Raw genomic sequence first — 25,528 nt, 5'->3', positions numbered from 1 at the left:
AAATAAAGAGAATCATAACCATTCTCACTTCTATATTCATCTATATTCATCTATATTCATCAGTATATTCATCAAATGTAAACCTATTATTATTATTATTGTTGTTGCTTTCTTATTCCATTCTGTCTCTAACCAGACACTGATAAGAAATTCTTTTAATGCTCTTGCAAGGACCTTATTGTTACGCCGTTTTCACTCATAATATTGAGAGAATCGCTTGAGGGTGCGCAAAATGTCCGCCATACAACAAGATTAGTCTTGTTATGGTTAGTCTCAGACGCTACACCCTAGTGAAGTATTTGCCTGGTTTCTCCCATCCCCCTACAGGTAGTTCAGGAGAGGAAGGTAATTTATTGCTCCAGCTGTAAACGGTGCAGGCCAGTGTTTACCAAAGGGAGGTGAGGTGCTTCCTTGCGCTCATCTAAATCCAAAGCACTTAAACAATTATTAGATACAGCTTCATTCAGGGGGCTGTAAGTATCCTGCTAATATCACAAGTCAGAATTAGGTATGACATGATTAAACTTCAGCGAGACCTAAGACATTAGGAGCTATTCTGCTAAACTGAGAGGTCACTTTGATTTTTCATTATTAACAATAGAGTTACCAAAGATTAGAAAAAGAAATATTTTTTAAAGAACCAATTCAACTGTTTCTAGGAGACTGGCTAAATTTGTCCTCCACTGTTATTTTATATCAAAAAGATACTAAAGATTCTGTGGGTAATTATGGAGTACACCATCTTCAAGACCCAATGTAATCTTAATGGTACAAACATTTTATGTGGGTTTCCAAACTCGGGAATCACTCCTGTCCTAAGCAACAGGAGCTGAAGATCTCGAGCCTTCTACTAGATTTAGATATTATATTTTTGTCCTAATCGCTGGTTACATAAATGTTCCCTGCCAGCCAAGATTCTCCATTTCTGAAGCCGAGTTTCGATGCCATCGTCTTTATCGCTATGTAGTATCTGACTCTAAATCCATTATTTAAAACATATCTTTATTAGGCACCACTGTGCGCCGACTACCCAGACAGTGGGATATGACCACTGACACACACACACACACTCTCATACTGCACCTACCCTGCTCCCAATCACCTGAACACTAATCATTAGCACCTGTGCCTTTGCTCATTCTGTTTATGCCCACAGGTTCTCTCCACCACTGCTGCATGTTGCTCACCCATACAGCGCTACAGATGATACAACCTCACCTGTTCTTCTAGTCAGATGATAGAACCTCACCTGTTCTTCTAGTCAGATGATACAACCTCACCTGTTCTTCTAGTCAGATGATACAACCTCACCTGTTCTTCTAGTCAGATGATAGAACCTCACCTGTTCTTCTAGTCAGATGATAGAACCTCACCTGTTCTTCTAGTCAGATGATAGAACCTCACCTGTTCTTCTAGTCAGATGATACAACCTCACCTGTTCTTCTAGTCAGATGATAGAACCTCACCTGTTCTTCTAGTCAGATGATACAACCTCACCTGTTCTTCTAGTCAGATGATACAACCTCACCTGTTCTTCTAGTCAGATGATACAACTTCACCTGTTCTTCTAGTCTGCACACTTCCAGTAGCTTCTGCTGCGTGTCTGCTCTGTGTCTCTGTGTTTAGCCGGCTCGACATGCTGCTCTTTGTTTATCTTTATCCTTGACTGCTTCAGAGCATAAAAACCCAATCTCAACCCCTCTCTGCCTCTGTCAGATTAGGGAAACCTTGTAGGTGTGGAGATGCAGGCTATAGCCATGTAGTCAGCCCTCTCCATCAGTGATACTACTGATGAGTATGTTGTGCCAGGCAGACTGCGCTCAACCTAGCAGTTATATTGCAAAATACACTCACCAGCCACTTTATCAGCTACACCTGTCCAACTGCTCATTAATGCAAATGTCGAATCAGCCAATCACATGGCAGCAACTCAATGCATTTAGGCATGTAGACATGGCCAAGACGATCTGCTGCAGTTCAAACCAAGCATCAGATAAAAAAGGTCATTTAAGTGATTTTAAATGTGGCATGGTTGTTGGTGCCAGATGGGCTGGTCTGAGTATTTCAGAAACTGCTGATCTACTGGGATGTTTAGGCACAACCATCTCTAGGGTTTACAGAGAATGATCTGAAAGACATTGGCATCCATCCACTACACCATCAACAAACTTGAGTGACCACGAGCAGTGACAGGACGACAGCACCAGCGCCCCAGTCTACCATAAAACCCTTCGTCTATAAACCCCTGGATCTGTACCTTTATCTAAGGGGGGATATTAATTATCAAACGCTAAACCAAATAGGTTGGTTTTCAACCTAGACTTAAAGATTGTGACTGTGTCAGAGTCCCGGACACATTCTGGAAGGTTATTCCATAGTTGTGGGGCCTTATGAGAAAAGCTTTTCTCCCTGCTGTTACTTTATAAATTATTGGAACTCAATTAATTAATTGAGGTTCATAATAGGAGATAAGTTCCTGGATGTAATCAGGAGCAAGCCCGTGCAGTGCTTTATTTTAAATCAATACGGAATTTAACTGGGAGCCAATGCAGGGCTGACAGGACTAGCCTGATTTGATCAAATTTTCTAGTTCTAACTCTGACTGAGGTATTTTGAACTATTTGAAATTTATTTAGATTCTTATTTGAGCATCCTGACAGTAATGAGTTACAGTAGTCTAATCTGGAGCTAACAAAGGCGTGTACCAATTTTTCTGCATCATCCTGTGATAATGCATTTCTTAACTTGGCAATGTTACAGAGATGTAGAAAAGCTATCCTAGTAGTATTATCTATGTATTTATCAAATTAAGTGTCAGAGTCGAGTATGACACAGACATTTTAGTAAAGACGTCCTGGATGACCTGTAACAGATACTGTGGGGATTCAGTACTGAATGTGAATGATGTCACTACTGAACCAGCTGATTTAGTTCAGTTTCCCCTGAGTTTATAAAGTTAATCCAGTGCCTGACTAGAATACTTTGCTCTACTTTTCTACGCATTTTGAAAGACAAGCATGTATAAAAATTACTAGCTCCACTATTAAACATCAGACAGTGAGCATGTAAATATTTGTGTACTGTATGCTAAAGGCATGTCTTGATACACACATTTCAGTGAGAGTATTGTCACGTTACAGCCCCTCCCTTTGGGCGTATGTAGGTGTAGTCCTGTTACAGCCCCTCCCTTTGGGCGTATGTAGGTGTAGTCCTGTTACAGCCCCTCCCTTTGGGCGTATGTAGGTGTAGTCCTGTTACAGCCCCTCCCTTTGGGTGTATGTAGGTGTAGTCCTGTTACAGCCCCTCCCTTTGGGCGTATGTAGGTGTAGGCCTGTTACAGCCCCTCCCTTTGGGCGTATGTAGGTGTAGGCCTGTTACAGCCCCTCCCTTTGGGCGTATGTAGGTGTAGGCCTGTTACAGCCCCTCCCTTTGGGCGTATGTAGGTGTAGGCCTGTTACAGCCCCTCCCTTTGGGCGTATGTAGGTGTAGGCCTGTTACAGCCCCTCCCTTTGGGCGTATGTAGGTGTAGTCCTGTTACAGCCCCTCCCTTTGGGCGTATGTAGGTGTAGGCCTGTTACAGCCCCTCCCTTTGGGCGTATGTAGGTGTAGGCCTGTTACAGCCCCTCCCTTTGGGCGTATGTAGGTGTAGTCCTGTTACAGCCCCTCCCTTTGGGCGTATGTAGGTGTAGGCCTGTTACAGCCCCTCCCTTTGGGCGTATGTAGGTGTAGTCCTGTTACAGCCCCTCCCTTTGGACGTATGTAGGTGTAGGCCTGTTACAGCCCCTCCCTTTGGGCGTATGTAGGTGTAGGCCTGTTACAGCCCCTCCCTTTGGGCGTATGTAGGTGTAGTCCTGTTACAGCCCCTCCCTTTGGGCGTATGTAGGTGTAGTCCTGTTACAGCCCCTCCCTTTGGGCGTATGTAGGTGTAGTCCTGTCCCGTATGTAGGTGTAGTCCTGTCCCGTATGTAGGTGTAGGCCTGTTACAGCCCCTCCCTTTGGGCGTATGTAGGTGTAGGCCTGTTACAGCCCCTCCCTTTGGGCGTATGTAGGTGTAGGCCTGTTACAGCCCCTCCCTTTGGGCGTATGTAGGTGTAGGCCTGTTACAGCCCCTCCCTTTGGGCGTATGTAGGTGTAGGCCTGTTACAGCCCCTCCCTTTGGGCGTATGTAGGTGTAGGCCTGTTACAGCCCCTCCCTTTGGGCGTATGTAGGTGTAGTCCTGTTACAGCCCCTCCCTTTGGGCGTATGTAGGTGTAGGCCTGTTACAGCCCCTCCCTTTGGGCGTATGTAGGTGTAGTCCTGTTACAGCCCCTCCCTTTGGGCGTATGTAGGTGTAGTCCTGTTACAGCCCCTCCCTTTGGGCGTATGTAGGTGTAGGCCTGTTACAGCCCCTCCCTTTGGGCGTATGTAGGTGTAGGCCTGTTACAGCCCCTCCCTTTGGGCGTATGTAGGTGTAGGCCTGTTACAGCCCCTCCCTTTGGGCGTATGTAGGTGTAGGCCTGTTACAGCCCCTCCCTTTGGGCGTATGTAGGTGTAGGCCTGTTACAGCCCCTCCCTTTGGGCGTATGTAGGTGTAGTCCTGTTACAGCCCCTCCCTTTGGGCGTATGTAGGTGTAGTCCTGTTACAGCCCCTCCCTTTGGACGTATGTAGGTGTAGGCCTGTTACAGCCCCTCCCTTTGGGCGTATGTAGGTGTAGGCCTGTTACAGCCCCTCCCTTTGGGCGTATGTAGGTGTAGTCCTGTTACAGCCCCTCCCTTTGGGCGTATGTAGGTGTAGTCCTGTTACAGCCCCTCCCTTTGGGCGTATGTAGGTGTAGTCCTGTCCCGTATGTAGGTGTAGTCCTGTCCCGTATGTAGGTGTAGGCCTGTTACAGCCCCTCCCTTTGGGCGTATGTAGGTGTAGGCCTGTTACAGCCCCTCCCTTTGGGCGTATGTAGGTGTAGTCCTGTCCCGTATGTAGGTGTAGTCCTGTCCCGTATGTAGGTGTAGGCCTGTTACAGCCCCTCCCTTTGGGCGTATGTAGGTGTAGGCCTGTTACAGCTCCTCCCTTTGGGCGTATGTAGGTGTAGGCCTGTTACAGCCCCTCCCTTTGGGCGTATGTAGGTGTAGGCCTGTTACAGCCCCTCCCTTTGGGCGTATGTAGGTGTAGGCCTGTTACAGCCCCTCCCTTTGGGCGTATGTAGGTGTAGGCCTGTTACAGCCCCTCCCTTTGGGCGTATGTAGGTGTAGTCCTGTTACAGCCCCTCCCTTTGGGCGTATGTAGGTGTAGGCCTGTTACAGCCCCTCCCTTTGGGCGTATGTAGGTGTAGTCCTGTTACAGCCCCTCCCTTTGGGCGTATGTAGGTGTAGTCCTGTTACAGCCCCTCCCTTTGGGCGTATGTAGGTGTAGGCCTGTTACAGCCCCTCCCTTTGGGCGTATGTAGGTGTAGGCCTGTTACAGCCCCTCCCTTTGGGCGTATGTAGGTGTAGGCCTGTTACAGCCCCTCCCTTTGGGCGTATGTAGGTGTAGGCCTGTTACAGCCCCTCCCTTTGGGCGTATGTAGGTGTAGGCCTGTTACAGCCCCTCCCTTTGGGCGTATGTAGGTGTAGTCCTGTTACAGCCCCTCCCTTTGGGCGTATGTAGGTGTAGTCCTGTTACAGCCCCTCCCTTTGGACGTATGTAGGTGTAGGCCTGTTACAGCCCCTCCCTTTGGGCGTATGTAGGTGTAGGCCTGTTACAGCCCCTCCCTTTGGGCGTATGTAGGTGTAGTCCTGTTACAGCCCCTCCCTTTGGGCGTATGTAGGTGTAGTCCTGTTACAGCCCCTCCCTTTGGGCGTATGTAGGTGTAGTCCTGTCCCGTATGTAGGTGTAGTCCTGTCCCGTATGTAGGTGTAGGCCTGTTACAGCCCCTCCCTTTGGGCGTATGTAGGTGTAGGCCTGTTACAGCCCCTCCCTTTGGGCGTATGTAGGTGTAGTCCTGTCCCGTATGTAGGTGTAGTCCTGTCCCGTATGTAGGTGTAGGCCTGTTACAGCCCCTCCCTTTGGGCGTATGTAGGTGTAGGCCTGTTACAGCTCCTCCCTTTGGGCGTATGTAGGTGTAGGCCTGTTACAGCCCCTCCCTTTGGGCGTATGTAGGTGTAGTCCTGTTACAGCCCCTCCCTTTGGGCGTATGTAGGTGTAGTCCTGTTACAGCCCCTCCCTTTGGGCGTATATAGGTGTAGTCCTGTTACAGCCCCTCCCTTTGGGCGTATGTAGGTGTAGGCCTGTTACAGCCCCTCCCTTTGGGCGTATGTAGGTGTAGTCCTGTTACAGCCCCTCCCTTTGGGCGTATGTAGGTGTAGTCCTGTTACAGCCCCTCCCTTTGGGCGTATGTAGGTGTAGGCCTGTTACAGCCCCTCCCTTTGGGCATATGTAGGTGTAGGCCTGTTACAGCCCCTCCCTTTGGGCGTATGTAGGTGTAGTCCTGTCCCGTATGTAGGTGTAGTCCTGTCCCGTATGTAGGTGTAGTCCTGTCCCGTGCTTTGTCTTTATGAGTCTGCTTCATGTTTGCTTTGTTGCATGTTGAAAGTTTGCTTAGCGCTACTTTCTGTAGTTGCCTTTTGTTGTAACAAACTGCGTGTTTGTGACTCGTTTCTGCCTCCTGCCATTCCTCGTTCGTGACAAGTAAATACTTTTTAGACATAACTAAAACTTCGAGTAGACATTATTTGTTTAACCAGATTAGCAGAATAGAACTGAATTAGTTTCAGAGGTGTCAATTCCAGGTTCAGAGAGTAAAAGTCCTCACCAGGATTTTGCTCAGGCTTCCTGGATTGTGTTGATTCCACTAATTTTACCTGGATTGCACTATCCATCCATCCATCCATTATCTGAACCGCTTAATCCCACTAGTCGGGGTCACGGGGGGCTGGAGCCAATCCCAGCATCTCCGGGCGAAGGCAGGATACACCATGGCCAACACACACGCACACTCACACCTACGGGCAATTTAGAGTGATCAATCAACCTAACACGCATGTCTTTGGACTGTGGGAGGAAACCGGAGTACCCGGAGGAAACCCACGCAGGCACAGGGAGAACATGCAAACTCCACACAGAGCAGCCCAGACTGGGAATCGAACCCAGACCGCCTTGCTGTGAGGCGACAGTGCTAAACTGGATTGCACTAATTAGAAAATTTAGCAAGCTTGAGCAAAATCCTTTCTGAACCTGGAATTGACACCTCTGATTAGTTTGTTTCAGATCTTGAAAGATGTTCCAGAGTTCAATTTAAGTGAAAATCACTTACATTTTAATACAACACTGAAGCAATGCATACAAATGATGACAGAAAATTAATATTGACGACAGCGTTGTTAGTTTGTGCCTTATACCTGAATCTCCAAGACACTTCAGTATCACCCAATATCCTAAAACCTGGTTCTACCTGACAGTATCATGCTCTGAAATATGTATCATTTGTCCTGATTCGTGGCAGGGCAAAAGCGATTGCTGGATGTGAGAGCTGATATGGGAAAAGTAGCAGCATCATTAGCTACTGATTTGGTAGAAAATGTTGAATTCATGACTGCAAACTTCAGTAAATCTGGTCTGTTAAATTACTCTAAGGATCTTGGGGTGAGGATAATCATGGAAGTCCTGCCTTGCACACACCTCTGTTAGATTCCCTTTTGGATTAATTAGAGCTTACTAATTAAGCTTACTAATTAAGCTTACTAATTAAGTCAGGATGTAACTGCTCCCATACACACCGCAACACTCAAAGCTCAAGATACAAGTACATTTGATGTACAGTCATACAATGTGTGTGCAGAAGAAGGTGACCAATTGTGGCCCCAAATCTTTGTTTACATGCCAGTGAACAAACCCAGGTCATGTATGTATGTTTGTCTTGGCTGAAGAGTCAACACATAAACACATTAGCATTCACATACAATCCAGTTTATCCCCAAATGAATCTTAACTCTGGATAACTATAACCACAAAGCAAAGGCTACAACATTACATTATATTTAATACACAACCTAATACCTTACAATACCTAATAATACTGCAGCATAGCAGGAAAATCAATAAGGAAAATTATATTTCAACTATACATGACGGATGGCTATTCACTCTGGCTCCTTTACGGCGATAAACCACCCTAGGCCTATCAGTTCTGGCTGATAGCATGGCTTGATCTCTTTCATCTTGATTGTGCATTTTTAAAGCACACCAAGCGCGCTTGCAAATACAACATGGTGCCCAGTCAATTTGCTTGTCAGGTGGCTAGATAAACCAGCTCTTTGTATGTGTCCACCTACACGCTGATATGTCATGGCTGACAGCAGTTTTCATTGGAGAACCATGTCAAAATTCTATGTCTGCTTGTCAGTCATAAAACATTTAGTGTGTCAGCTTTGCTGTGAATATTTAGGAAGAGATGGATCCATATCGATCATGTGTAGGTTTGTGTGCATCAAGCATTGTTAGTCTTTTACATTATTATACGTTATTTAGCTTGAACCACTCTGTATATTTGGTGAATGATGGCTTCAGCATAAATATATGCACAAATGCTGCTGTTTTTATGCTGAAGGCATCTTCTTAATTTCATCCAACAAACACACTTCTGCTTTCTTATTACCAGAAGATTAAGATTAAGATTAAGATTAAGATAAAGATTAAGATTAAGTCTAGCCATGGGCATGTTGGTTAACACAACCCACCACCAAGCTGACATTGCCATGAGTGTGTTAGGGGAAGTAACAGTACCCATAGGTAATGCTGAGTAATAGTAAGAACCTGTCATACTCTGCCCACTCTAATCCAGCACCTGCTCTGTTTCCTCTTTAGGCCTTCAGACCATAGCTGTGGATCAGGTAGTGGATCAGACAGTGGATCAGACAGTCACCCCAGGCTCTGTACCCTCCAGAGAATTTTAAGAATGTATCAAATTCAAGACAAATTATTTATAAAAATGTTATCATTCCTTTACTTGATTTAGGAACTACGTGTGATATAACAACCATATTTCCATTGTACAACATCTAAACACGGAAGTTGTAAGACACCACCAGCAGGAGAAATATGTTCCTGCATACAAAGAAGATATGAAAATTTTATATTTTAATATATATATATATATATATATATATATATATATATATATATATATATATATATATATATATATATATATATATATATATTAAAAATATTAGTAATGACAACACTATGTACTTTGCTTAGTACAGACATTAGAGTCTGAATGTTATAACTGATATGTAAACCACTGAGGTAGAGAATGGGAGGATGTCAGTACTTCAGTGACTAAGCAAATACTGGGCCTAGTGTGATAAAACATATGTCATTAAAGCTGTGGGGATTGTGGTGGTCAGTTGGTGTTAAATGGGGTGAGTCTAACCAGTGTAGGCAGAGAGAATCCAGTTCAGCATTTTGTAATAGTAAGTGCAGTATCAACAGACAGGAAATAACTGTCCATCTCAGTCATGGTTACAGATACACAAAGCAATTAAACTAGACTCAGAAAATCCAGAAAATATCAAATGAGTCTGTTTTGCTGGAAGGACAGAACTATTTGGCAAACCAGGATGCTCTGTACTTAAGTTGACAGTTTATATAGAGGAGATGGCGGTCAGTTCATTGAGTTAGTGCAGTGACTCGTTCAGGCTGTGTTCACTGGGGGAACTGTGAGTCATGTTGGACAGACTGGCCATGAGAGACTTCACTTTATGGGCGTAGTAGTTCCTAAGGTTCACTGAGGGAACTTCTTTAATGCCCTCATCAAAATCACAGCTCCTCATAGCAATCTCTAGCTGCTTCTGCCTCTTGTAGAACAGCGAGAACTTGTTGAAAATGAGGGTGATGGGCAGGACCACCACCAAGATCCCTGCAAGGATACAGGCTGAAGCGGTGAGCTTTCCTGCGATCGTCCCAGGAACCACGTCTCCGTAACCCACCGTGGTCATACTGACCGTGGCCCACCACCAGCAGGCTGGGATGGTGGTCAGTCCGTCATTGTCCTCCTTTTCGATGGTGTAGGCCATCACAGAGAAGAACGATACTCCCACAGCCAGGTACAGCAGCAGCAACCCCACCTCCTTGTAGCTGTTTTTCAGGGTGGCGCCGAGCGATCGCAGGCCCGTGGAGTGGCGCGCCAACTTCAAGATCCGGAAGATGCGCATAAGGCGGAGCACCTGTGCCACGCGGCCCAGGTTCGCCAGCGCAGGGCTGCTCTCGGCCACCAGGTCAATCAGGAGCGTGAGGTAGAAGGGAAGAATGGACACCAAATCAATCAGGTTCAGCGGGTGCTCGAAGAAGTGCAGAAGGTCTGGCGCCACCACGAACCTAGCGACCAGCTCGAACGTGAACCAGCCTATCCCGAAATGCTCCACGACCTCGAAGCGGGGGTCCTCCTGAGGCTGGCCTTGGCCATCCAGCAGAGCGAACTCACTCATGCTGTTCATGCACATGGTGGCTATGGAGCCCAGCACCACCAGGATGGAGAAGACGCTGATGATACGGCTGGGTATGGAGTAACCGGGGTTATCCAGCATGAGCCAGATCTTCCTCCTAACGCTCCCCAGGAGCTGCTTGTCAAATTTGGCAGCGTCGCTGTAGAACTCTAAGATCTCATCGAAGGATGAAGTTGTGCTTCCTGCATCACTTTTGTCGTCCCACTCCTCTCGGACCGGCTCCATTTTCCTGCAGTGATAAGTGCTGCTGCAACACGAGTCGATAAAAAACTCATTGATGCCCCAATATTCAATTTCCTGGCTGAATGAAAAAATACAAAGTTCTCCCATAACGTGCAAGCGGCCGGTGTTATAGAAATTCAAAACGTAAGGAAAAAGCGCGGGGTTCCGGTCAAAGTAGAACTCTTTTTCGGCATCGTCGTAATCGTCGCACAGCTCAAGGATGGACTCTTTTGACTGACATCGCAGCAAACGAGCAAGTCGCGTCTCAGGAAAGCGAGACAGTATGTTAGAGAGAAGTCGCCTCTTGAAACCTCCGACATTAATGCGTATAGCGCTATTCTCGGAATGATCTCCGTTTAAATCCTCCAGACTCTGTCCAGTCATGTCTTGACGCTTCTCTCGTGAGTGCGACTGCTTGCAGATCTTAAGAGGAAAAAAGACAATTCAAGGATGCGGTTGTTGGACAATCCTTTTCCCAAATCGTGTACTGTGTACACTGACAAATTATGGAAAAATAACTAAGCGCTATTCTCATTGTAAGAAGTGAACTCCACTCGCCCTATAGCAAAGTTGTGGCAGTCATCAACAATATAAACATTTCAGCTGTTTCGTTGTAAATGAGACCGATCGATTACAGAGTAAAACAGCAACGCAAAATGGGATTAGCCTATATTTAAACCTTCCGTTCAGTTTTACGACAAGACATACTTCCATGTGTTTGAATGACCAAGTTTACACTCACTGTAAAACGGCTGTGGTTCGACGGTAGAAATGAGTACGGTGATCCCACGAACGGGTGGAGCGTCTGCCACAGTGTTCACTCAAGCCGCAAAAACCCTTCTGAGCCTCTCATTGTTTGAGTCTGAAAGCTTCCCTTCCCACAGCATACTCTCCCTTGTTGACGAGAAGGTTCACGTCTTTGAGAAAACGATGTCCTACGATTTCCCAGCTCTTTGTTGCAGACGGAGGAGTCACCCAGGATCTTCAGGCGCCTCGTTGCAGGTGCAGGTGCAGCAACACGTCCTACTACGCAAATGTTGCGAGTGGTTCTGAAATGGACAGCGCCGTGAGCTCGCGCGTGGACGCAGCGCGCGCGCCAGTGTCTGGTCTTTTGGTAGGAGCGACAACGACATCACAACGACAAGAATATATAAAACAACTGATAGCTCATCTTCTTAACATCTACAGGAGGAATGAAGAAACTGACACACAGACTAGTTTATAGACCAGCTTAGCCGTAGTTTATAGACCATAGTTTTAATGTGTGTTAGAAAAAAGATTGCTTATTGCAGGAACGCGATTCTGTTATTTTGCAAAACATGTAAGTCACGCGAGGTTTATTAAAATGAAGTGTCTTCTTGCACAGGTTCACACATTCACACCCCAACCACCTTCTAGAGTCGCAGCAGCTTGGCCTCCACCCACCCGTATCCTATAACCGGTAACAACACGAGGAGTAGCAATAGTGCACCTATTTCTGGCTTCCACATTTTTTCATGCGCTATATTTCTCTTGTAAAGACATAGCCTATTGTTGACGTTATTATATGAAGTGTCTCTCTCTCTCTCTCTCTCTCTCTCTCTCTCTCTCTCTCTCTCTCTCTCTCTCTCTCTCTCTCTCTCCCTCCCCCCCCCTCTCCCCCCCTCTCTCTAAAAGGTGGTCCTTCGGCGTAAACAGGTAAAAGGACATGAATGTTCTCGTGGACTTCTTCCAGTAATGCCACATATTCACTGAACAATGTACAGCAATAAATACATGATTAAAACGCTGCCTTTTATTTACCTTCTGCTTGTAGTTCAGGAGCGACTCTGACATTCGTGATTCGTGAATTTACATAGTTGGGAAGTTATGTTAGAAAAGCAATATCTCCAAAAAATGTGCATCGCAAATGTGCTTGGTTAAGTTTAATGCTATTAAGAACTAAAATTATAATAATCGTGACACAAGCCTAACTCGTCTTTCCAATCTGGCTAGGGTAAACGCACTGACGCACCCACACACACACGCTGATCACGCCATCCCTCCTCCTCTCTCTCCTCCTCACTCACCCACACACTCCTTCACTCAGCCTGGAGTAAACACAACATGCGGTTTTAAATCCAGGAGCTACTCGTCTTGTCCACTTACCAGATTTGACTCACACCAACTCCAGCTGTCCCAATTAACAGATAGCAAAGTGGCGACATCTGATAACCAACGGCGTTGTTAGTATGGACACACACAGTAAACTAAACTAAACATGACCGTCAATATTCACGTTTCTACACATCGTCCACAAGATGGCAGGAGAAATAGACCGCGTACTGTGTGTCTAGGTAACTTCCATTCTCGCTGTAAATGACTGTGATAGGAAAAAATAAACGGGTAATCTTTTTAAAAAAAACCTAAGGTATGATGTTCGATCGTAGTATTATTGGAATAACGTTTGGAATGAAACCATATTTCACCTAGATCATATATCTTTAAAGTTTAGGGTCCTGAGTTTACAGTGAACCTGATCTGCAAATGGGTTTCTATACACATAAATGCTAATCAAATTAATTTCTAAACATTAGTAGGCCTAGTTTTTTTTATCTAAACATCTAACCATAAAATGGAAAGCTGCTCTTTCAATGAACACCCCTGACCCCAGTTTTATTTACACCTGAAAGTGTATTTATATCCAGTGGTTTTATATAGTAACAGTGTCCAGTCCTTCTAGGTAGTTGTCCATAATCCTTTGAGTAAACTCATGTATCATGGCTTGTATCTGGACCAGTCGATTGACAGAGGTCGTCCACCTTTTCACGCCTGACGGTGGAGACACCAGATGGAGGATGAGCTGGCCTTGTAGTTACGATTTGGGGAAAGTTACAATAAAGGAATTGTTTTAAGATGAAGATATGTAAGAGTTATGCCGACTGGTTTATAGGTTTATATGTTGACTTTCAAAGGAATATATTAAACTATATTGAAATTATGACTTTAGTTATGTAGGTTTGTTCAAACAAAATTGGAGAGACATTTCCCTCTGGACCTCCGCAAAGATTTATACAAGGATAAGCAATTTTATTAAATCTGAAAGTTTGATATGAATACTGTGTGTCGGAGCATCTTCAGTTCAGCATCTGTATTCTGTATTCAAGTATCTTGTATATCTTTCTTCTTTTTTCGACATTACGTTCATTGTGGCCAATATTTGTTGTCATGCTGACAGTAAATAAAATATTCTAATGGAGTTTGGATATTAAATCTATTTATCATAAAAACCAATGCTTTGCAATTTCCTGACTTGTATTATATTAGCTAATAATAAAATATGAAACGATGATGTAGAAGTTTGAGTTCTTGGTTACTATTTAGAAAAGGGCTCTTGAAAACAATTTTTTCTGTAAGTAGGAATATTTCTGACATATAATTATAGAGTCAGGCAAATGTGATTTCCAGACAGAGTTGGGTGTTTACAGAGTGCTGTTTATTGGTAGCTTTGTTTTAGTTATTACTTGAGTTAACAAATATTTCCTGAAGTATTTTCTCTCTTCTTGTGAGTATTTTGCATTTCTCGAGTATTTTTAAATTTGACAGCACACTGTGATGCAAATGATCCCATGTCCCATGGCATCTCACTGTGGTTTTACATTATAAATTCACCTACACAAATACACATAAAGCACTTTGGTTACTAGTATCTACTAGTAAATGTTTTCAAACCCTACTTTGGACATATTAATAAGATGTCACAATTAACCTCAACACGAATGCACACACAAATGTATGCTCACACACACACACACACACTTTCACACACACACACACTTTCACACACATGTTTGCTTACACAGTATGTTCGTGGTGCTGTGGGATAGGCAGGGAAGCAGTAACTAAGATAATAGCTCCAGTGTCCTGGTAGTTGCTGGTTTCAGTCCTGGTGGACCACTGTGCGCCTTCCTCCTCCTCCTCCTCCTCCACAGCTTGGGCAGACCCCGCCTTCTCTTCCCTTGCCTGGAGTCGGTCAACAGCACAGAACACTATTGTCCTTTCCTGCACAAAGAGTCAGCCTGTACACACACACTCTCACTCTGTCCAAAGAGTCAGCCTGTACACACACACTCTCACTCTGTCCAAGACCTCAGGCTCCTTCCCACCAGCCGCACTGTATGTATTCAGGCGCATAGAATCTGCTTTGTTAGAGGTAGTCCTTTTATTTTATTACATTAACAATAACTCTGAGCATGGGATTAAAATAGGAATCTTCATTTTGGCCTGTAGCATTTTATATTCCATTATTGTCTGCAATGGGACGGCTTGATTTCGTAGATTGCTTCTTGCTTGGGGGTATTGTGTGTAGTGTATTCTTGGGGGTATTGTGTGTAGTGTATTCTTGGGGGTATTGTGTGTAGTGTATTCTTGGGGGTATTCTGTGTAGTGTATTCTTGGGGGTATTGTGTGTAGTGTATTCTTGGGGGTATTGTGTGTAGTGTATTCTTGGGGGTATTGTGTGTAATGTATTCTTGGGGGTATTGTGTGTAGTGTATTCTTGGGGGTATTGTGTGTAGTGTATTCTTGGGGGTATTGTGTGTAGTGTATTCTTGGGGGTATTGTGTGTAGTGTATTCTTGGGGGTATTGTGTGTAGTGTATTCTTGGGGGTATTGTGTGTAGTGTATTCCTGGGGGTATTGTGTGTAGTGTATTCTTGGGGGTATTGTGTGTAGTGTATTCTTGGGGGTATTGTGTGTAGTGTATTCTTGGGGGTATTGTGTGTAGTGTGATTTTCTTATTATTATATATGTTGTTTATCAGTGTTTCACTAATATTACTGATATTCTAACGTTAACCAGATGTGTTAAAATCTCTTAAAACATTATAGATTTTAGAGGTCTTTGGCACTGCAATAATACACATGGTATTATATTATGGTAATGCAATTCAATAGTAAATAAATTCATTCATCAAGATTATTTGATATTTAATTATCAGTGTTGACAGGAAGTCTAGCAAATTGAGTCAAGAACATGAATGTGAACATCTTTATTTATGGGGGACTTGTAAAGTGACTGTCACTGGTCTCATGCTCGAAATGTGAGTCTTATTGTTTGTGTTCACCAAAAGCTCTTAGTGCTGCTAAGCCACTAGCGGATTTATGATGAGTGGTTGAGGAGAAAGTTAGAGAATGTGAGACAGAGACCGTGAGAGATGTGGAAAGGGCATGAAAGAAAGATCAATGGACTGATTTCACATTGTTAGCGATGCAATGGCACGTCACATGTGATCGCATCACCAAAAGGAATGTACTAACAATAGACTCCTATGTTAGCAGGCAGGGGTAACTGCTAACACAGAAGAGACTTGTGAGATTTCTGAATTTATGTTTATTATTGCTACTTTCACAGTTCACTGTGTGAGGTAGTGTGTGCGGCAGTGTGAGATATTCACTCCACTCCCTGATGCCTCGTGGGTGCTACACTTGAAGATCCATCATGGAGGTACACAAGTCACCGTTCAAACTACCACTCAAACTATGACTAAAATTTTGACTCAAACTACAACTTCCAGTGCCGGAAAACATTTAACTGGAGCTCCTACATCTATCCAAAATATTTTACCCAGACAATAGCCTAGTGTCTGAACTGTGATAGACAAAACTAATATCTGACATCTCATCTCAAACTACATATTTTAATTTCAGGCCAAACCAACACCCATAATATATTACAGCTGATAAGTGTGTGAAGATTTCAACCTGTTCTGTAAGCAGTAAAATGTAAGCTAATGTTGAGATTGACATAAAAAAATGTTTTTGTAATGGTTGAGACAGTGGTCACAAAATGCAATGACCTTGTAGGGTGAGTGCCTGTACCATGTCTTAGATCAGCACTGACGTTCAAGCAGCCGTATAAGCTAGCTCAGCCTCATCCGTATAAGCTAGCTCAGCCTCATCCGTATAAGCTAGCTCAGCCTCAGCCGTATAAGCTAGCTCAGCCTCAGCCGTATAAGCTAGCTCAGCCTCATCCGTATAAGCTAGCTCAGCCTCAGCCATATAAGCTAGCTTAGCCTCAGCCATATAAGCTAGCTCAGCCTCAGCCGTATAAGCTAGCTCAGCCTCAGCCGTATAAGCTAGCTCAGCCTCAGCCATGTCATGTTTGCGAGCTAAAGGCTGAAGTGGGGAACAGAACTGTTTGGGCAGAGCGCAGATGTTTGCCCTCATACGGCACTCCACAAACCTTTGACTCACTGCTGCAGGAAGGTTCAGTCGGCACAGATCACAATGCAGCACAGTGCACACACACACACACACACACACACACACACACACACACACACACACATTCAGATGTACCCTGGTTGTTTGGTTTGCCCTGTTTCACACCACCATTTGTGTCATCACTCCTTGTGTTTTTGTGTGCAGTTCAGTAAGGCGGTTGGAAAGTAGAAGAGGGAATTATGGGACTTGTAGTACCCTCACTGCCATCCTCTAATGCTGAATGCATGGCAGTATTTATGCTTTCAGCAAATGATGCTTATTGCCCACTAAGTTTGACTGAAGATGAGTGTTGGCAGTAGATGTTAATGTTTTGAGTAGCAATCTCCACGATCGTTTTCATGGTTATGTTCATGTTTATGTTATGAGTAAGAATCGTGCTGGCTGGTAAGCAGTATTTACTGCTGGCACTCCCTGCTATGAAGTGGAAAGCGTGAGATGGGCACTGGCCCCACCGGGTGGTGGTGGTGTGTGTGTGTGTGTGTGTGTGTGTGTGTGTGTGTGTGTGTGTGTGTGTGTGTGTGTGTGTGTGTGTGTGTGTGTCCATCAAAACATTTGCTCTGCTCAAATGATTCGTTATGTACATTTGTTAAAAAAAAAAATACAAATTTATATCTACGCTAAGCAGCAGTGGTCTTCTATAACAAACAAATGGAAGTGTTGATGTATTAATGTTAATATTTCAAGAGTAATTATTTGGAAGGTTGTGATTTTTGAGTGGTCTTCTAGTGAGAGAGTGTGAAATAACTTTCAGCTCATTGTATGTCATCATGCAGTATGTAATCCATGTAGCCAGTTCATAACAGCTCCACAGTGGGTCCAGGGTAGGTGACGAGTATGTGCACTGGAACAGAATGAGCTTATCTGCCTGCATGTCTGGGACATTTCTTCAGATGTTTTGTCACAGATGAGCAGGTATAATCCAGTATTGGCATCATCTCTGCACTAACATATATATATACATACATAATGTATGTATGTTACTGCAGAGATGTGGACAGACTATAGCAGATTGGACAGACTATAGCATCAACACCTTAGATTACTAGAAAAATTCTATGGCCCAAGCCTGTGTCACATCATACAGGAAGCTAATTTTGTAAGGACCCTTCAGCGTTCTGTACAGTTTGGATATATGTGAACATGAGTTTGAGTTTATCCCAGTTGTACTTATTGTACCCTCATAGCTCATTTTTAAGTCCAGTGCTTCATTAATGTCAAAGCAATATCACCTATTTTCACATTTGTAAGTCACTCTTAAGCCAGCAGCGCTAGCAAAGATTAGTTCCTCTGGCAAACAGTACACTCAAAGGTACACCAGGACATGCTTGAGATTTATAATCTCAGTGGGAACTATCCTGGTTAAATAAAGGTCATATGAATAATAAGTAGGTACCATGGAACAGTGTTGATGGTGAGATAATATTACTGATGTTTGTGTTGGGTGTGTATATGTGTTTTCAGATATATATCCTGGGGATCATCATCGCAATATGTGGCAACTTCCTCATCAGTATCTCACTGAACATACAGGTTGGTGTGACTCTACACAAATCATGAGTCTGGATAATCTGCTGTATGCTAGCTGCTAGCTTCCATCTGCTAAGCACTGCTCTCCGTACAGAAGTACACCCACATACGTCAGTCCCAGCGGGGCTCCAGGCCATACTACACCAGCCGCCTCTGGTGGTGTGGCATCCTGCTCATGGGGCTTGGGGAGCTGGGAAACTTTGCGGCCTACGGATTTGCTCCAGCCTCCCTCATTGCTCCGCTCGGTTGTGTGTCCGTCATCGGTAAGACTTCCTCTGCAAGTAATACACTGTACAGCGCTCGATAGATGTCTTCAAATGACATTGGAGACTAAGTATGCTGGATGATGCTGGGAAGATTATTAAAATGACATTTGTGACTCAGTGTGCTGGACAGTGCTGTAGAGATTATTGAAGAGGCATTGGTGACTCTCAATGTGCTGTATAATGCTGGATAGATTATAAAAGGTGTTGGTGACTTTTAGAGTGTACCCACTCTCACAAAGTCAAACAGAATTTAGATGTATGGGATATCTTGCCAGGGCTGAAATATTATAATGATAAAGAGGATCTCTCACCTTCACACATGGTCTTACACATCTGTCCTCATGTGTAGCCAGTGCTATCATATCTGTGGTGTTCCTTAAGGAGACGTTACGAGCCTCAGACGTTTTGGGTGAGTTCTACAGGTTTCTTCTCACCAAGTCTCATACTATTAGAGTTAAGAGAGATTTAACATGTAAGCCTGTTTAAATGACTGTAATTTAATGTTAGGGCTTTATGGTAAACATGGGTCATGGGGTGTGGTCTCTCTTCTCTTCCCACAGGGGGCGCTCTTGCTCTCACAGGCACATACTTGCTGGTGACATTTGCCCCACACTCTGCCCCCCATGTGACAGCCAACATGGTAGAGCGATGTCTTATTAGCTGGCAGTTCCTCGTCTATTTCGTACGTCTTTTCACCCGTTCACATTGCCTGTCACATTGCCCTAGATGCATTGAGAGCAGTATTTTTGGTCTTCATTTCAGAGACTTGTAAGAGTGTTATGAATACATACATATTCCAAACTGACTGGCTGTGAAATGTTTTTGAGATCCTTCTGGGTAAATAGCAAGAAGATACATTTCCATGTACAATTTGTGTTCAAAATGGATTTGTGTTTTGTGAAATTACAAAGAAATTCAAGAAACCAAAATCTTCTGTAACATTCTCTCTCTTCCACCTACAAGGTCACAGCTGGGATTCTCTTTCCCTACTTGCACACAGCACAGCTCTGTATATCATATTAATCTTTCATTGCTCCAGTTATTCTGTTTATCCCTCTTTCTCTCCCATAGTTTTTTGAGGTTGTTTTGTTTAGTATCCTGCTCTACCTCTACAAGTGCAGGAACCTGAAACACATCATGGTTGTGATGCTCCTTGTGGCTTTGCTGGGTAAGAGAGCAGAGCGACCACCATGTGCTGCATTTAAATCACCATCACATACCCAGACACAGCATCAAAGGGCATAACAGAACTGTGTGTGTGTGTGTGTGTGTGTGTGTGTGTGTGTGTGTGTGTGTGTGTGTGTATGCGTGCGTGCGGGCGTGTGTGTGTGTGTGTGTGTGTGTGTATGCGTGCGTGCGGGCGTGTGTGTGTGTGTATGTGTGTGTGTGTGTGTGTGTGTGTGTGTGTGTGTGTGTGTGTGTGTGTATGCGTGCGTGCGGACGTGTGTGTGTGTGTATGCGTGCGTGCGGGCGTGTGTGTGTGTGTGTGTGTGTGTGTATGCGTGCGTGCGGGCGTGTGTGTGTGTGTGTGTGTGTGTGTGTGTGTGTGTGTATGCGTGCGTGCGGGCGTGTGTGTGTGTGTATGTGTGTGTGTGTGTGTGTGTGTGTGTGTGTGTGTGTGTGTGTGTGTGTGTGTGTGTGTATGCGTGCGTGCGGGCGTGTGTGTGTGTGTGTGTGTGTGTGTGTGTGTGTGTGTGTGTGTGTGTGTGTGTATGCGTGCGTGCGGGCGTGTGTGTGTGTGTGTGTGTGTGTGCGTGCGTGCGGGCGTGTGTGTGTGTGTGTGTGTGTGTGTGTGTGTATCCGTGCGTGCGGGCGTGTGTGTGTGTGTGTGTGTGTGTGTGTGTGTGTGTGTGTGTGTGTGTATGCGTGCGTGCGGGCGTGTGTGTGTGTGTGTGTGTGTGTGCGTGCGTGCGGGCGTGTGTGTGTGTGTGTGTGTGTGTGTGTGTATCCGTGCGTGCGGGCGTGTGTGTGTGTGTGTGTGTGTATCCGTGCGTGCGTGCGTGCGGACGTGTGTGTGTGTGTGTGTGAACTGCAGCCTCTCTGACGGTGATCTCGGTGAAGGCCGTGTCTGGGATGCTCACAGAGACGGTGCGTGGGAGTCATCTGCAGCTCACCTACCCTATCTTCTATATCATGTTCGTTGTCATGGTAGCCTCCTGTGCCTTCCAGATTAAGTGAGTCTCCAAGATTTCTGAAATGCAATGCTCAAATTAAACTCTTAATAATTCAAAATCCAAACCCTCTTGCAAATGTGTTTATAATGTATCTCCCTCATTCTGTTTCTGCAGATTTCTTAATGAGGCCATGAAGATGTTTGATGCCACAGAGATTGTGCCAATCAATTATGTCTTCTTCACAGCCAGTGCTGTAGTAGCAGGTATTGCATTCAACACTGTTGAGTTGAGTTTGTCACTTATCGCACCCCCAGCTCTGAAATGTGCAGCATCTGATCATTGATGCTGATTGGCTTAAATCCATAAGGTGACATGCAGGTCTGTCTGACTTCACCAATTACAATCACAGGGACATGTGATGTAGTGTGACGCAATGTGTTGCAAGCAGTGTCATTGAGATCTGCTTTATCATCAAGGTTTTTATTACCACCTTAATATGAGTGCTCGGATTGGCTTGTGAACCACGCACTGCAGTAGTAGCTGCTATACTGCATGTGTGTTTGTGAATGTAGCAGACTGTTTTGTGATGTTTTATCTGAGGCTGTATTGAAAATGTAACCTTGAGCCAATGAGGATACAGAATCATATCCAAGACTTTCGAGCTTGTTGCTGTAGAAGACAAATAATCGTATGGCTTATAACTCTGGACAGCAGGAATGTGGACACAGTACAGTGGAAACTGGTGGTGTCACAGATGCAGAATATGTCAATTAGGAAGGAGATTTTGAAGATGACACACCAACATGACTCTTCACTTCTTACCACTATACCAGCCACTCAAAAATGAACCATCATTGTTAGCACTGTGTGCTCAACCAATCAATTTAATAAAAGCAAATGGTATTATCCACATTATGAGTGTAGTTGCACACACACACACACACACACACACACACACACACACACACACACACACACACATACACACACACACACACACACACACACACACACACATATATACACACACACACACACACAGTCACATGTCATCTCTCTTGAACTTGCTCACACACACATACAAATACACACACACTCACATACACACACATACACACACACATATACACAAAAGCCAAAATAGCATCACGTCACACATGCACCAAAATCCCATTATGACTCATCACTCCCTCTCATTCTCTTTTTGCTCATTAAACACATGTTGTTTGTCTGCTGTTTGAATCCTTTATAAAACAACCTTCATGCCTAATGGTGGTCCTTGGAACTGTTTGATTCTCTAAAGTAAATAAATAATCTAAGTACACTTATCATTATGGTTAATGGTTTCCAATGTGAAAACATACTGTGCATGGTACTCTATTGTCTAGTATAATGGACAGCATGTCCAGTGTATCTACTAAATCTAAAAGCTCATCTCACTTAATGTGAGAGAATTAGTGAAAGGAATGTAAAGGAATCAGATTTTGCATACTCTATAAAGAAAATAATGTCCTCCTTCCTCAAGCTGATGACACTAAGTGACCAGAGATGGCATGGACCATATGTATACGTTTTAGGGGGTAGAGACTTTAACATAAAAGACTTTTCATATGATGTGTTAGGTTGGGTGGTATGAGCAGTGTGGGACCCCCTTAAAGTTCAGATTAAACCTTCACTGCTGAATTTGACAATAGAGTTACAGAAGGATGATATGGGGCTTCACTTTGTGGGCCTGTATGTTGGTGTTGTGTAATCCTTCAAAAGGATTAAATCAGTATTCTATTTATGTTATGAAAAATAAATCTATGAATATATAAATCTATAATTCAGTAGTGTTATACTGCAATACGTTGTAGTGGTGATTAAAAAATATGCTCATTTATTTCCAGGGATTTTATTCTATGAGGAGTTCTATGGTTTATCACTGATATACATTATCATGTTTGTTCTTGGGTAAGTTATGCATTAAATATAACTAGTCATATCTCACTCTACATGCTCCACTCAAGAGTCAGCGTGTTCATAGATTTGTCTTATGTACAGTATTTGAAGTATATTACTCTTTATTGATTGTTTTGTTCTCAGGTGCTTGTTAGCGTTTACTGGAGTGTTTTTGATTGCTCGAAGTCGACCCAAAATCAAAATGGACAGAGTCTTCATATCTATGGGGCAAATTCCAGGTGTGTTAAAAAAATCTCTAATGCCATTTCTCAGCAGAGGACCTGTTCTATGACTCGTATGCAGGACAGTGTGTTCTCTTTTACAGGTAAGAGCTGCTCCGATAAGGTGCAGCCAGAAACAAAGGATAGTAAATATGGAACTCTGGCCTCCAAATTTGTGTGCAACAGTGGAGTGCAGCAAGATGACTCTTAGAGCGCCATCTAGTGTACCGCAGCAGCGTGGCCAGTGACTAGACTGTACTACGAGCGACAAGAAAATTGTAAGATGTGTATATGTGTGCAAGACAAGAGAAATGTCCAATGGTAACTGTGTGAGTACTGAATGTGGCCTGTATCAAGCTTCTCAGAGAAGTCCTGATTGTTGGCTCATAATGATCACATTTATTAAGGTCTGAAAGACAAAACAAGCAACAGAAATCAGCTCTATCACTCTGGTCTGTATGAGCCCTGGGTAGATATGAGCTGACATAGTGCTCTTAAGACATCGAGCCTTAAACAGAGGTTAGCACTTTCATTCAGAATAACTGTATTTATTAATAGCTAAACTTTCCCTAATTTGTTTTTAGGAAATTAGTAATGTTTACATTTTGTTTATTTTATTCTGAGATGTAATAAACTACTGTACTATAAGATGAAGATGTTTTGGTCTGCTTTCTGCTAAAGGTCTCAGTTGGATTTGGAGCATAGTTTGGAGACCCTAAGGTGACACTTTGGAATGTAGTGCAGCCCTCATTATGGAGCAGTGCTACAGTGGGAGGGACTTGGAAGAGCCAATACAGAGACTTGTCCACTACAGAATATGGTGATATCAATGATTTTCCAATGTTTTCCAAAAATTTCCTTAAATTCCTTTGGTATTCCTTTTGAATATTCTAAACAAAAAGTTAAATAATACCTTCTGAATCGGTTTGACCTGCATTAGGGCCACCTACATGGGCGTGACCACCTACATGGGCATGACCTTTGGCACGTCACCCTGCATGACAGCATCCTGATTAAGAATTAAATTAATAGATTAATGGTACATGCCCAGTATTTAAGATGATATGTTACTACTTACATTTTGGGAAAGCTTTTAAAAATCAAATTAAAATGCATTGCGCTAGTACATTTTACATGTTGTCATATAGTAGCTTTACAAATGTTTGAGTCCTAATCCCTAATGAGCAAGCCAGTGGTGACAGTGCCAATAAAAATGGCTCTGGGCAGAATTAAGGAATAAACCTTGGAGGACTAAGGACTCAAGAGGGGTCCCATCCTCCTTTAGAGGCACGTCTTATGTGTAGTGCATGTACCCAGTATAGTGTAGGTGTCAGTGGGTCAAGGGTGGGTGAGATGTTTCTGCAGCTTTTTCATTGGAGTACATAGAGTGGGTTGATGAATACAGCTTTATTCCAAACCAGGAATTAAGATTAAAAGGAGATCAAATGCACATTGGTGTGTATGCAGACCACAGTTAATGCATCTTCCCTTGAGGACAGATGCACAACACCTTTCACCATTTTTCCCCAACCACAGAGCAAAGAGGTATAGCTCCCTGTCAATGTGTTATATGTGGACATCAGCATTACGCAGAGTCTAATTACCATGCACTGGCTGAGAAAAGATGCTCAGAATGCAAAAAAGTAAAATATGGTTTCCCACAAGGATCTGTATTGGCCCCCATATTATTCTCATTATATATGCTACCATTAGGCCCAAGCATTCATAGGCATGGTATTAGCTTCCATTGCTACTAGGGGTGTATTCAGCTAAGGATTTTCATAGTCGAATCTGATTCGTCAGCTTTTCCCTTTAGTCGACTAATATTCTAATGTGTTTGTTTTTATTTTATTTATTTTTTTGAGCACCTTAAACGGGATCCCGTTCTCATTCAGGACTTTTTTCCTCTTCAAAGTAAAAACCTAAAACACTCAGATAAATGAATAAACACGGTAGGTTGGCTTTATTCAGCTTTTATTTATTTTTTATGAAACGTTAGAGAACATTAACCGTCAGTGCGCATTGCGTATATCGAACTGTCAGACAGGCACTGTGCAAAATGTGCACATTTAAAAATATTTTAAATAAAATATGCCTGCCTGAAAATATTTTTAAAATGCCACACAACAGCAAAAAAATACAAGGAATGGTTCAAGTAACAAACAACAACAAAAAATGTTTATAGACCTACTTGTCGAGACACAGACGTTTTTCGCCTTACGCGTTTTAAATGGTATGCCATGTTGGTTGTTGTCGTGCGAAATGAAAGACGTTGATGACATAACTTGCACTTTACTTTGATTCATCTTTATCTTTTTCAAAATACTTTTGAAGTTTTTTTAGTAGCCATTATAATCTCAGATGTTGACTATCCTGTAGCGTGTTCAGCTCCGCTCATTTGGATTGTGCAACTGCAGGGTGTGATTTATTAATGTGTAGTAAGGAAGATGCCTATTGTAGATGCGCACACATCACTTAAAAATATTTATTAACAGAAATTAGGATGATTTTATTTGACAAAAGGTTATATATAATGA

At 43.5% G+C, this 25,528-nt stretch overlaps 2 protein-coding genes across 3 annotated transcripts; one reads left to right on the top strand and one right to left on the bottom strand.

Annotated features, from left to right (window-relative positions):
* Positions 1–9,196: 9,196 nt before the first annotated feature.
* On the bottom strand, positions 9,197–11,702 carry LOC143500372 (delayed-rectifier potassium channel regulatory subunit KCNS2-like). Its single transcript, XM_076994486.1, has 2 exons — positions 11,424–11,702; positions 9,197–11,104 (listed from the first exon to the last, which is right to left on the bottom strand). The coding sequence occupies exon 2, from the start codon at positions 11,063–11,065 to the stop codon at positions 9,632–9,634; it is 1,434 nt and encodes a 477-aa protein (XP_076850601.1). The 5' UTR covers positions 11,066–11,104; positions 11,424–11,702; the 3' UTR covers positions 9,197–9,631.
* Positions 11,703–14,717: 3,015 nt separating this feature from the next.
* LOC143500378 (NIPA-like protein 2) lies at positions 14,718–23,639 on the top strand. Of its 2 annotated transcripts, none has more exons than XM_076994497.1 (12): positions 14,718–14,852; positions 16,051–16,143; positions 18,384–18,452; positions 18,544–18,712; positions 19,065–19,124; positions 19,276–19,397; positions 19,787–19,883; positions 20,751–20,889; positions 21,004–21,092; positions 22,719–22,782; positions 22,915–23,009; positions 23,096–23,639. In XM_076994497.1, the coding sequence occupies exons 2-12, from the start codon at positions 16,138–16,140 to the stop codon at positions 23,200–23,202; spliced, it is 1,017 nt and encodes a 338-aa protein (XP_076850612.1). In that variant the 5' UTR covers positions 14,718–14,852; positions 16,051–16,137; the 3' UTR covers positions 23,203–23,639. The 2 variants fall into 2 exon arrangements, with proteins under 2 accessions (XP_076850612.1, XP_076850613.1); XM_076994498.1 differs by having other exon boundaries at positions 14,750–14,815.
* The last annotated feature ends 1,889 nt before the right edge of the window (positions 23,640–25,528 follow it).

This window comes from Brachyhypopomus gauderio, unplaced genomic scaffold, assembly GCF_052324685.1.
Source record: "Brachyhypopomus gauderio isolate BG-103 unplaced genomic scaffold, BGAUD_0.2 sc143, whole genome shotgun sequence".
NCBI lineage: Eukaryota > Metazoa > Chordata > Actinopteri > Gymnotiformes > Hypopomidae > Brachyhypopomus > Brachyhypopomus gauderio.
Note: the sequence above shows the minus strand (reverse complement) of the source record. Positions and strands in the feature narration are given on the sequence as shown.

Coding starts and splice junctions, on each gene's coding strand:
- LOC143500372 (XM_076994486.1), bottom strand. CDS start 11,065: ATGACTGGACAGAGTCTGGAGGATTTAAACGGAGATCATTCCGAGAAT.
- LOC143500378 (XM_076994497.1), top strand. Junction 19,398..19,786: donor GGCAGTTCCTCGTCTATTTC/GTACGTCTTTTC, acceptor TCTCTCCCATAG/TTTTTTGAGGTTGTTTTGTT. Junction 19,884..20,750: donor GCTCCTTGTGGCTTTGCTGG/GTAAGAGAGCAG, acceptor TGTGAACTGCAG/CCTCTCTGACGGTGATCTCG.